This window comes from Oryzias melastigma, linkage group LG1 (genome assembly GCF_002922805.2).
Source record: "Oryzias melastigma strain HK-1 linkage group LG1, ASM292280v2, whole genome shotgun sequence".
Taxonomy (NCBI): Eukaryota; Metazoa; Chordata; class Actinopteri; order Beloniformes; family Adrianichthyidae; genus Oryzias; species Oryzias melastigma.
In genome coordinates this window covers 31,418,406-31,430,783 of record NC_050512.1, presented here as the reverse complement: position 1 = coordinate 31,430,783, position 12,378 = coordinate 31,418,406, and the positions used below count along the sequence as shown (strand labels likewise).

Below are 12,378 nucleotides of genomic sequence, written 5' to 3'. Positions count from 1 at the left end.
AGCTTAGACTCTGACCGCTGCAGGAACAACAACAACGGCTCTTTTAAGAGCCAACAACAACACTTCTACAGAGCAGTCCATCCGCTGATGTTTTATTAATGTTGTGTAGAAAAATACACATTTGATAACTTTATTTTCCATTAGTCAATTTCTCTTTAAATGACAGCAGCAGCTAAACTCGTCACAGATAGTAACCACTAGCTGCTGGATTTGACACAGCACCCCATTTTTTAGAGGCGTAAATCTAATGTTTTATTTAAAAAAAAAAGTGTGTGTGTATATATATATTTGTTAGTAATTGTATTCATAAGATCCCACATTTAATGTTTTGCTTTGATGGGCCACAAAGAAGGCAGATATAATCTGATAATTATCCAGTTGGACTTTTGTTCAGAACATTATAATAAATGGATGGCCAACGCTGAAGAACATCTTTGACACTTGTATAATAAAAAGACGATAAGTTAAATGTTTGACCAGTGTGAGTGTTAAGTGAGACTGTAGCGTTCACTTTGATGTTTTTTATTTATTTTTTTCTGATTTTGCCACAGAAGACGTCAGGGGTGACATGTGTCATTGTTTGAGATAGCCAGCGCTCATTAATGTCCACTTCAGTGTTCAGTTGAATATTGGTGATCACATCAGAAAATGAATAAAGGTGTGCTAGTTAAGTGAAACAAGCACGAGCTTGAATGCCACAAACTGCAATATTGGAAGCAAACTGAGAAACATGAATAGGTGATTAGCATCATTCTGTTGGATATTAGGGGACAGATTTCACCTTTGCTGACGTTGAAACTGAGTGTAACATGTTATATATAGGCTACATCTAAAAAAAATCCCAATTTTTTTACCGGAAAATTCCTCAAAAATAAAAAAATAGGCCTATTTAAACAAAGAGAAATAAAATAATAGTAATAACAAATCTTACTTTTATAGTATTCCTGTGTCTACAAGTAGATATACAGTGATCATTAAAAGTGTTTTCTTACACAACACATGACAATGGTACGTTCAGTTGAAGTGGAAACTGTAAGATCTGCGCTCTCAGCCGCTCCTCTCTACGACCCTCCACGAGCCGGAGAACCCGGAAATATGGAGAGAAAATAGTCTCATTCCATTTGTGTGTGTGTGTGTGGTTCTGGATTTGTAACACATACAGTACATTTAAATGCATCACGTACACACACAACTTGGAGATGTGAAAAGAGTCTCACATTTGATTTGTGCATAAATGGTTTTGAGGATTTATCAGAATATTTGTGCTTACTTTTTAATGATTTGCATGTGTAGTTAATTTCAAGCCGCTGTAATTTAAAGTTGTGTGGGGGTGTGTGTGTTCATTCTAACCTTTATCTGTAGGGGGCAGTAATGTGCAATCTGCTAAAGAGGTAACCATAGAAACCAAAGACAACCTGAAGGAAAGAGTTCCTGAAGATCTCATCAAAGTCAGTTTCTTGAAGCTCTTTTCCTCTGTTCACTGTGTGTAAACTGTATCATGTGTGGACTCAGTCATTAGAAGCTGCTTCAGCAGAAATGTTGCTAAACATGGACACAATTACTGAAGATCATATTTATTTTAGAAGTACTTATATTGAGCCCAAAGTATTTCAGTATTTTGGGGAATTACAGGCTGAACTCTATTCATGCATAGTAACGAAACAAAAAGAGGAAAGAAAGCTTTAAATAACCGACTTTACTGACAGGACAGAGTTTAAACCACAGAAGAGAAGAAACGGAAGCCACGTCCTTCAGTGTTTAAAAGACTTTATTTTACTCCAGTAGCCTCAAACACGCCGGACCTTCATGAGGGATACAACAGAGCAGAGGAGCAGCATGACTTTGACGGCAGCAGCGACAACATTTGTCGTCTTTCTTCTGTGTCTGACAGGTATCGTATGTCTGTGGTCTTTGTGTTTGTTATTTAACACCTGGAATGGTTTTTCCCAAAGTGCTTCAGAAGATGTTTTTGTAAAATAGAAATTTAACAAAAGTTTCACAACAAAGATTTGCAACAAAAACCTTGAGATGAAAGTATGAATGAAAGTAGAGAAAACCTTTAAAGTTCTAGAAAGCTTTTGAAAGATTTTCTAATTTAGACTGGAGTAATTCACTCTGGAGCAATTGCTTGTTTCTGGATTTTGTGAATTAGAACGATTCCTCTTTGTTGTCTTCTTTAGTCAGTTTCACTCTTTGGTGCAGCTTAAAACTTCAAAAGGGAAGTAGACTTTTCTGCATCACTTTGTGATGTGTTTAAATGCTACTAGAATGCTGGGTCATCAGAATTTTCTTTAGTAGATCCTTGTGCTGCTGCCTTCAATCACTGCGTTTGCAGACCAGAACTCTCAGCTCTGGTCTGGTTCTCCCCGCGGAGCTTCAGCGCTGCAAATGAGCTGGCAGACGGCATTGATAAGGTGGATCAGCCGACCCTCCCGCTCCGATCTGCAGGTTTTTAGAAGGCCTGCTTCTCCACACCCAGGAGCAGACTCCTTGACTACCTGCTTGCCCTAAAGAGTCGGTGCAGATCTGAGTGAAACCACAGACACTTTCCAGTCTTCAATCAGAACATTTGCAGCATCTGCAGTGAAACTAAAATGTTTCCAATGTTTTCTTTCTGCTTCAGTGATTCTGGTTTCTGATGTTTTTCAGGGATTCACAGTCAAACATGGAGAGTGGAATACTCCTCTACACAGATCTGTGCTTTAGAAGGATCCACAGTGGAAATGTCCTGTACCTACTCATACCCACCCAGGATAGGAGACAAGAAAACTGTTGTTCAGAGAACATTCTGGTTTACTAAACGGAAGAACAACAAAGAACTACTGGACCTCAGAGAAGATCCTGACTATGCAGACAGAATCACATATCACTCTAAAAACAACTGTTTACTGAGGATCTCTGATCTGAAACTGATGGATTCAGCTAAATACAAGTTCAGGATTGAGACGAACAAACATGGTGGGAGTTTCAGTGGTTCACCTGGAGTCACTCTGACTGTAACAGGTAAATGTGTATTTTTTTCATTTATACAAAAATTTGACATAAACATTACTTTTTCATAATTAACTGATTCTACAAACACACTTGCTAACAGACTGGTTTCCTGCAGCAGAGCTTCATTTTAAGATGGAGTTTGTGTTACCTGTAATTATCAAATGACTTGGTTAACATTTTAAAGTCAGGAATCAGATGAATGATGAGCATAAGTGTGAGCTGTCTCTACAATAGTGGAGTGAACAGATGTTTGTGGTTCATATCAGAGCTCCATCCTTAAACCTCACAGACACTTTTATGTCCAGAACAGCAGACTCTGGGATAACTTTCTGTGTTTACGATGATGCAACAGCTGAACAACATCCTGATTGAGTAATGGAGAGCAAAATTTTAATTTACTGAAATGTAGAAGGTTTTCAAATCTTTAAATTCTCTCATGAATCCACAAGACTATCTAAGAGTTTCTGGATAAAGAAGTACATTCTGAAAGTTCTGCTTTGTCCTTTAAGATGATCTGAAAACAATCGAGCTGCATTTGGAGAATTCTTCATTTTTGGTTTCACTCTCTCTCATGGAAGCTGCAGGCTTGTCTCTGATTCCCTGATTCATCAGAAAAACTCTTTGGCTGTTTCAGAAACTCTTCATATTTTCATGCATTCATCCAGAAATCCGTGCAGAGCAGCAACTGAAACATGTAGGGATCTCATAACTGAGAGGTGACTTACACTGACAACTTGGTTTAATTTGTTTAAAATCCTTTAAAGAAGCAGAATGTAAAGCTTGACTTTAAGAGTTGAACTGTATTCTAAACATATTCTATTTAGATTGTAAATGTAACATAATGCATTTAATCACAAGCTGTATTTAAATACTGGTTCTGTCATTTTCACTAAATGATCTTAAAATGTTTGATCCACTTTGTCAGAAGAAGAGATTGATTTGAAAATGATCATCATCCACAATAAATCCTTCAGAGAAAGTGGAGAAATCCTGGATGCAGGAGATGATCTTAAACTTTAGATCCTGATGGATCACAAGATCTCTTGTGATCAAGATTTTCTCGTTTTTAATCCCAAATTATCCAGGAATATTCTGTTAATTTCTGTAGGTTGATAATCCTGATCTGTGGATGTAAACTCAAACTCTTCATGGAGAAAGGAAGTCTTACTTGAACATGGTCCAGAAGAACCTGGTGTTGACCCAGACTCATTGTAGCAGGAGGTAGATGTTGAAGACAGAACCTTCAAGTCTTCCTGGAGATCTGGTCAGAGAGAATCTGGATGAAGATGATTACACGCTGATGAAGCAAACGTTAACACCAGTCAGAGGACAGAGTTAGAGGAGACTCATGGGTTGTTCAGTTAGTCTAAACACAGACAGAAACTGTTAAAAAAAAAAGAGGAGATGCTTCACTGTGGTAACCATGGTAACCATGATTGTGTTCTAGTATTTTAAGACCTGCTGCAGCATCACATTTTAAATGAACTCATTTAGTGGAGAAAACTTCAACATTTCCTAGTTCTCTGATTTTACTTTTTTATTTCTTTATTCTGTTTGGAACAAAGTTTGGTTTGTGTTTCATGTTGTCCAGAATCTGGGCTGCATGTTGACTGTTTCTGATTTTCTCTGCATTTCCAGATCTCCAAGTGCAGACAAAGACTTGGTACTCAGGAGGTAGATGGTTTGAGATGTTGTGTTCCAGCCGTTGTGTTCTTCCTCCTTCTTCCTTCGTGTGGTACAAAAATGGGAGAATAATCACGGGTCAAACACAACAAAAGTACTCAGATTACTTGTACACCGGCGAAAGTGTTTCCTGTGCTGTTGGAGGACACGAGCCTTTCCACGCTCCTGTTGTGTGTAAGTTCACTAACGTCTCATTCTAATCAGATTCTGTTTAAATCAGGATGTCAAATGTTTGACCTGGAATCTGAAGTATAGATAAAAATGTTAACAATTTAGTTACTCCACAAACACAAAGGTTGGGATAAGACTAACATAAAGATAAAGTTACATCTTACATCTAATCACAGAGATCTTGATAAGACTTTATTTTATCATGTTTGTGTTGAACAAATAAACCTATGAGTCGTCATAAATTCTTCAACCCAAAAGAAGCTAAGGATTGATCTGAATTAAATCTGATCAATTAACTGATGTTATTCACGTGTATTTATGTGCAGCCAAGCACAGAAACTGATAGAAATTCATGTTGGACACATGTACTATGTGGAGCCAAGATGCACATTGGTGCCTTTTCCTGACGTATTAACACTGAACCTGTGACAATTACATGTGAATAATCTCGTCCTTTGACTTCAGTCATTGGAGTTTTACTCCTTCAGGGAAACTTCCTCCTGAGGTCTTTGGAGGAACTGAAGCTTTTATGTTGATCCATCAATAAATGTTAAAAACAGAAGAATAGAAATCAAGTTTTTTTTTCTACTTCACAGTTGTGGGGAATTATTTTGAAGTAATTTTCTAAATCTTGACGAGTTTCTTTAATTTTAACATGCAAGACTGTTTTAAAGTTCCACATACTTGTGACTAAATATTTATAATAATAAATGTAATTTATATGGATCCCTTCAACAAATCATAGAAGAAAATTGCAAAAATAGTTACATTTATAAAATGTTAAAAAGTGCAATTATAAATTAATTAGGAAGGATATAGAAATCTGAAGAAGTAGTTTGAGTTTTTATTTTATTATCATTATTATGTTTAATGCCAGTGCATAATCATTGTAATCAGCTATGATTCACACATTCATAATGAGTGATGTTAAAAAAGTTTTTTTTTTCTTCAAAAGTCTCATGTTCTTTATCAAATATTTTCTAAAAGAACAGAAAAATCAAATCTAAATATATTTTAAATGAAATGCTTCTTCTTTACACAGAAACAAAGTTAAAACTAGGACTTATTGTTACCTTCAGGTCATAAGTTTACTGATCCGATCTCTTTAGATTAGGGCTGTCAGATTTGTCGCGTTAAAAACGCGACAAATCTGACACGTGCTTGACGCCGACAATTTTTTTGACGCATTAATCGCGGATTTTCCATAGACTGTACATAATGGGGGGTCCGATAAGTCCATTATTTTTACAGTCAATGGGATTTTTTCATACGTGCCTTTCCATACCGCGCGCGGGCGTCCCTCATCGTCCTTTAACTCACCGGCTGCTCTCACTAGATCACAGGCGGGTCTCCAACCACCGAGCTGCGAGCTAGAACCAGCCCGGCGCTAGGACCTGGAGAGCTCCTGCACCCTAACCCGGCTCCGGTTCCGGTTCGCGTCCAGTACCACGTCTGATGGTACCGGCTCACGTCCGGCGCCGCGTCCCGAGAGCTGCGGACCCCCGACGTTCCGAACAGCAAGCGCACCGGGGGACGTTTTAAATGTTCTGGAGGTTTAAGCGTGATCCAGCCCCAGCATAGCGGTCTGTCTGCCGGCATATTCATGGCGTGAGCTCCGCTGGACACGTCGCTGCATCGAGCTGCAGCCAGAGAACGCGGCGGCAGTAACAGACTGTCAAACTATCCACAGAGTATCCCGCTTTTCTCAGTCTTTAATGTTTTAAAAAACAAAAGTTCATTGGAAATGATAAATCTCTATTTCATTTATTACTGTAGTTCAGCAGAGGAGGAAAAGATTTGGTCCTGACAAAAAATGAACATGAAAGTGTTATGGAAATGTTATTTTTGATGTTTTTTATTTTATTTTACTGAACGTTGATCGAAGTTTAGAATTTAAAATGCCCTTCACTTGCACTTGGGCTTTTGTTAGGCATTTTATGTTACAGCCTTTTATTGTTAAGAAAGTTTATCTCAATACAATGTTACAAAATAAAGTATTTCTGATGAAAACTATTAATTTTGTCATTCTTGTTTTCATAATTTATGTAGAACTGCTAAATTCCACGAACCACACATTTATTCCTTAAAAAAAAGGCCACATGTAAATTTGCGATTAATCGCGAGTTAACTCTGGAAATGCGATTAATCGCGATTAAAAATTTTAATTGCCTGACAGCTCTACTTTAGATCAAATTAGTTAAAATTGTAACATCTGGACTAAAACTAGTTTGACATCCCTGATTTAACACAAACAGAAAGTTACTACAGTGAAAGTCTGATGTGATGAAATTATTGATGTTTGTTTTCCAGGTGTTGATGGAGATTCATGCAACAAAGTGTCTTACAGTAAAAGAAACGTCTGCGCCTTCAGAGGATCATCAGTGACCATTTATTGTTCTTTCCAAAGTCAATACTCCAGTTCATCAGGTTCCTGGATCAGTGTTCGTGGTCAGCAGACGTTCGACCAGAACACTAGAAAAGAACGATTTCAAGTCCAAACTGATCAATATGGATCAAGTCTGACAATCAGAGAGCTGACAGACGGTGATTCAGACGAGTATCGGTTTGTAATATGGTGGTGGAATAAAGATTTTCCTGGAACAACTCTCACTGTTGTTGGTACAGATGAACACAAACCTGTCTTTATTCTACATTTTAGTTACAGTTATCAAAGTAGATTTTTCTATGATCTGATTCTTTGTTATCAGATCCTCATGTGGAGGTGATCCGGTCTTCTTCTGGACTGGGACTAGTTTGTAGCAGCAGATGTTTTCCTCCGGCTCACTTTCCCTTCATGTGGTTCAAGAACGGAGAGAAAGTTCAGGGAGAAACTTCTTATTCTTACAGAAATCCTGTTTCTCCTGAAGACACTTACTCCTGTTCTTATGAGGGTCAGCGCTCACCTGAAGTCTGTAAGTTCATGTCTCCTCCATCTTCTGTCTTCTTTTGTCTTTGTACTTTGGAAAATACATAAGTGTCAATGACTGTAGATGAGTTTTGTTGAGAAATCAGATTTTTTAACCAAGTTACTTCCATAATCTCATTAAAAAATCTGAATATTGTTTACATTAAATAATCTGATAAATCAAGCAAATGGACGTTGATCTATTGTTCATGTAAACCAGATCAAGAAGAGCCACGAATCATCAGAAATGAAACTGGGACTGACCCAAACTTCTAATGTATTTTTGAATAGAAAATCTTGTCATGATATTTACAGAAAATAATCTAATAACTCAAGAAATCAGACTTTAATCTGCAGTGGAAGACTCAACAGTTTGATCAATAACACAGAACCTCTGAAACAGTTGTATTCATCACTTTTAGAAATCCTTAACTATTTGGGTAAAATCCACTTTTAGACCACATAATGTCAAGAATACAAATGTTTTACGGAGCATCTAAAAACCTAAACTAAATTTAAATGTCGACAAAATGTATTTTATTCACATTATTTTTACTTAGAAACAGTCATTTATTGAATGTATGAATTTGTTAATCACTCACTTTCTAGAAGAAACAAAGATCATCTCACGCCAATTTATAGTAGTGTCCGAGGTCTTTAACCAACCACCCCCCCCACCCCACTCCCACCCCCCCAACATTTGAGTTTTTTTTCTTAATTTCTTAAATAAAGCTGATGGAATGAGCCTGAAGAACTGAGGACCACCAAGCAGCATTTAACATAAAGATTCACAGACAGAATCTATAACAAGGTGTTTAAAGCTGCCTTGGCTCACCTTTGTGTCATTTTACCTTTTAGTTGTATCTCTCTTTACATGCATGTATGTACGTAGATGTATGTTTTCAGATGTTCTAAAAGTTCTAACAGTTCAGCTTTTTCTACTGATTTACTGTCTATGAACCTATAAGATTCATTTCTTTTGTCTTCCAGATGCTCCAAAGTCTGTTTCTGTATCCATGAATCCTCCTGAGATCCTGGAGGACAGTTCAGTGACTCTGACCTGCAGCTGTGATGCTAACCCAGCAGCTAGCTACACCTGGTTCAAAAACAACCAAGGTTTACTCTCTGGAGGTCCACATCTGATCCTCGGGTCCGTCCATCGCTCTGACTCTAGAAAATATCACTGTGTAGCTGAGAATGAACTCGGGAAAACAGCATCTGAATACGTCTCCATAAATGTGGAATGTGAGTTCAATAAAGGAACCAGAATAAATCGTTCAGATCTTCCTGATGTTTGACCTTCAATAAATAACTTGAATTTTTATGTCCAGATCCTCCAAAAACCTCCAATGTTTCAGTGAATCCCTCTGCTGAGATCCTGGAGGACAGTTCAGTGACTCTGACCTGCAGCAGTGATGCTAACCCAGCAGCTAGCTACACCTGGTTCAAAGACAACAGAACTCTGATCTCAGAACAAGAAGTTCATTTCTCCTCCATCAGGTCTGAAGACTCGGGGAATTACAGCTGCAAGTCTGAGAACAAACATGGACAAAGCAGCTCGGTTCCTCTGCTCCTGGATGTTCAGTGTAAGTGTAGACTTTAGATTAGAGAATGGATATTGTTTTCTTTGACTGACAGAGTTTATTAAAGTTATTGTTTTATGTTTCTTCCTGAATCTCAGATTCTCCCAGGATTCCTTCAGTGTCAGTGAATGTCTCTGGTAAAATCCTGGAGGGCAGTTCAGTGACTCTGACCTGCAGCAGTGATGCTAACCCAGCAGCTAACTACACCTGGTTCAAGAAGGATGAAGACTCACCAAAAGCATCTGGACCAAACTGGACCATCAGTGACTTCAGAGCTGAACTCAGTGGAGTTTATTACTGTGAAGCAGAGAACAGAAGAGGAAGAATTCAGTCCAGTTTACATCTGATTGAAACAGAAGCAGGTTGGTTCATTTCTGGGACAAACTGACGGTTCTTTGAAGAAACTAAATCTGTCTTTGTGTCTGCTGACATAATCTTTATAAATTACAACATCCCTTAATCCATCTAAGGCTTTAGCTTCAACGGCCCTTACAGATGAATCCAGGCGACCAACACAAATTATGAAGGTTGTTGACCGCTTGGTAAACCCATAGAGAGAAAACGTTCATGCAAGTTTTATCTATGGGCGTGCTGCAGGCGACAGGGTGTAGTGAACACGAATACACCACACAAGTGTAAGAAAGAGTGAAGTAGATGAGACACAGGCGTGTGGTATGGATTTTTTCTTTTTTTAACCCCTCAAATCCTACAGACGGCACAAAGAGCCCGTTAGTGCTGTTCATGTGCGCTCCGTACTGCAGCCTGACGGTCAGAAATAAGGAATGTAGTTTGTGTGGACGTCCTGATGTATCACCTGGACTCTCCATCCGTCTGAGTTTGCAGACGTTCAGTAAGAGGACAGTTCTCACAGCTTACTAACAGCTAGAGTGACGTAAGGACACCGTACAACAGCATTATTTGATATGAGTATGTAGAACTTATGTTATTCTAACAAATACTTTAAGATACTCTGACCAGTCAGACTACAATGGTATGTTCCCTTTTCACAAACATCTTGTTAAGCGGCTCTACGAGCTTTAAGGGAACAGCAAAACACACCTGTGCTCCCCTTAAGATGTGAATTCACGAACCTGGACGACCCAAAGAACCAGCAGAACTCGTACAGCTCAACTCCTCTAAAGGTTGATGGGACTCGAGGTTTTAAGAGTTTTCTTTTGTCTTTTCAGGTTCACGGAAATCAGCAGCAGCTGCAACGATCACATTTGCTGTTTTACTTTTCGTCTTCATCCCTGTCTTCCTTTGGATCAGGTAAAGAACTATTTTATACCTGATTCACCGGAACATTTGGACTTAAGTTTATATTTATGCTTCTCTAATTGACTTTGCTCTTTTTTTGACTATTAAAACCAGAAAGAACAGATGTGTCACAGAGCAGAAGGAGAGACCTGCCAACAGAACTCAGGTCAGAAAGATTTACTTTATATTTGTGAGGCGTCTTTCAACAATGAGATACATGGAGTTGATCTATATCTGTCTGTATCTAGCAGAAATAACTTAGAGATGAACAAACCACAGCAGGTATAAGATCTTTAAGTAAAACTAAAACCATTTATCGTTTAAAAAAAAACGAGGTTGAACCATGTTTATTTCCCCAAGAGACAGATTCTGATTCAAAAGGAAGATAATTATTTTACAGCAAACAGCCTCATAAACTTGAGTTGAAGTGCAGATTGGGAAGATGTGAGTTTTTGTGAGTTTTTTTATTCTTCTTATCCTGCAGGTCAACATGAGTCCAGACATCAACGGTCCATCAGCAGAAGCAGCAGATGAGCAGCTGGAGCTTCATTACAGCAGCATCAACTTCTCCAACATCAGGAGGAACCACAAACCCAGACAGAGTCCAGAGGACAACACGGTGGAATATTCTGCAGTTGTATTCAAGAAATCTGCTGAAGGGAAAAAGTGAGAAACTCGCAGGAAAACCAGATTATTTTCTTTAGAAACTGACAGATTAAAGAAACATTTTTGTTCTTTTTCTTACAGAACATCAGGAGCTGAAAGTTCAGAGGATGTTGCTCTTTACAGCACCGTCAACAAATGTCTTCAGAGCAAAACTGAACTCTCTTCCTGATAAAAGAAAATCAGATTCATCTTCACCTTCAGCCGTTATTGTTGAGGTCGTCGGGATATAAAGAACAATGTTGTCGACATGTTTTCATTTACATTTAGAGTGAATGACATGCAGCAGTTTTAGTGATAACAGCAGATGGGAGTCCTCTAAAGTGGATTCTGGACCGTCTCTGGAGACCGACTGCAGCGGGCTACGCTTTGGTTCATTTAGCAGGAAACTGAATAAATGCATCATAGCAACCAAATGATGGTGTAACAGTTTTGTGTTATAAAAAGAATACGTGTCTTTTTAAAGATTATTTAACTGGTCATTAATTAATTAATTTATCAACATTTTTGGTACAAATGTGTAATTTTTCAATTAAAAACACTCACAGTTAATCTTGAACTTATTAAGATCGTCTGGCCACCCGCCTCCAATTCAACTTTAGTTATAAAGCCTAATATCACAATACTGTTGTCTCATTGGACAAAATAATTTGACTTTTTCCATTACCACTGGATGAAAGCTGCAGGACACCGCCGCACAGCTGCTCAGTTTTAACACAGACCGTGAGATGTGTGAGGAGCTGCTGCCTCCAAAATCTCAAGGAGCAGCAGTGGGTTTAGGATCGAGTCGTTTGGGCTGTCGCCCGGTGCGGCAATTTAAAAAAAAAAAAAAAAAAAAACTGCGGGCTAATGTTTTCAATGACACCCACGAATTAGCGCCTCCTGCAGCTCTGGCGCTCCTGTCGGCTGAGAAGGCACCAAAAGGTGTGTGATGAAAAGGGGACAGGTGGGGGAGGAGGCGGAATCTACTATATAAATTATGTTAAAAGTCAGTCATATCGTGGCATTATGCAACACACATTTTAATACAGATATATAAAATTCATGCATTTTTTTAAAATTATTGCTTGTGTGAAATGGCCAAATAAAAATGGTGAACACAAAACGTGTTGAGGTGAGAAT

The 12,378-nt window shown here is 38.4% G+C and overlaps 2 protein-coding genes across 5 annotated transcripts in view; one reads left to right on the top strand and one right to left on the bottom strand.

The window, feature by feature from the left end:
• The window catches only part of LOC112157183 (B-cell receptor CD22), an 821,740-nt gene that overhangs the window by 34,384 nt on the left and 774,978 nt on the right, over positions 1-12,378 (bottom strand). The window lies entirely within an intron of this gene.
• Positions 7,184-12,095, top strand: LOC112157188 (B-cell receptor CD22). Of its 2 annotated transcripts, XM_024289797.2 has the most exons (9): positions 7,184-7,467; positions 7,557-7,760; positions 8,744-8,998; positions 9,085-9,339; positions 9,435-9,698; positions 10,524-10,605; positions 10,708-10,759; positions 11,078-11,259; positions 11,341-12,095. In XM_024289797.2, exons 2-9 carry the CDS (start codon positions 7,643-7,645, stop codon positions 11,426-11,428), a joined length of 1,296 nt encoding a protein of 431 aa, XP_024145565.1. In that variant the 5' UTR covers positions 7,184-7,467; positions 7,557-7,642; the 3' UTR covers positions 11,429-12,095. The 2 variants fall into 2 exon arrangements, with proteins under 2 accessions (XP_024145565.1, XP_036070059.1); XM_036214166.1 differs by having other exon boundaries at positions 7,184-7,760.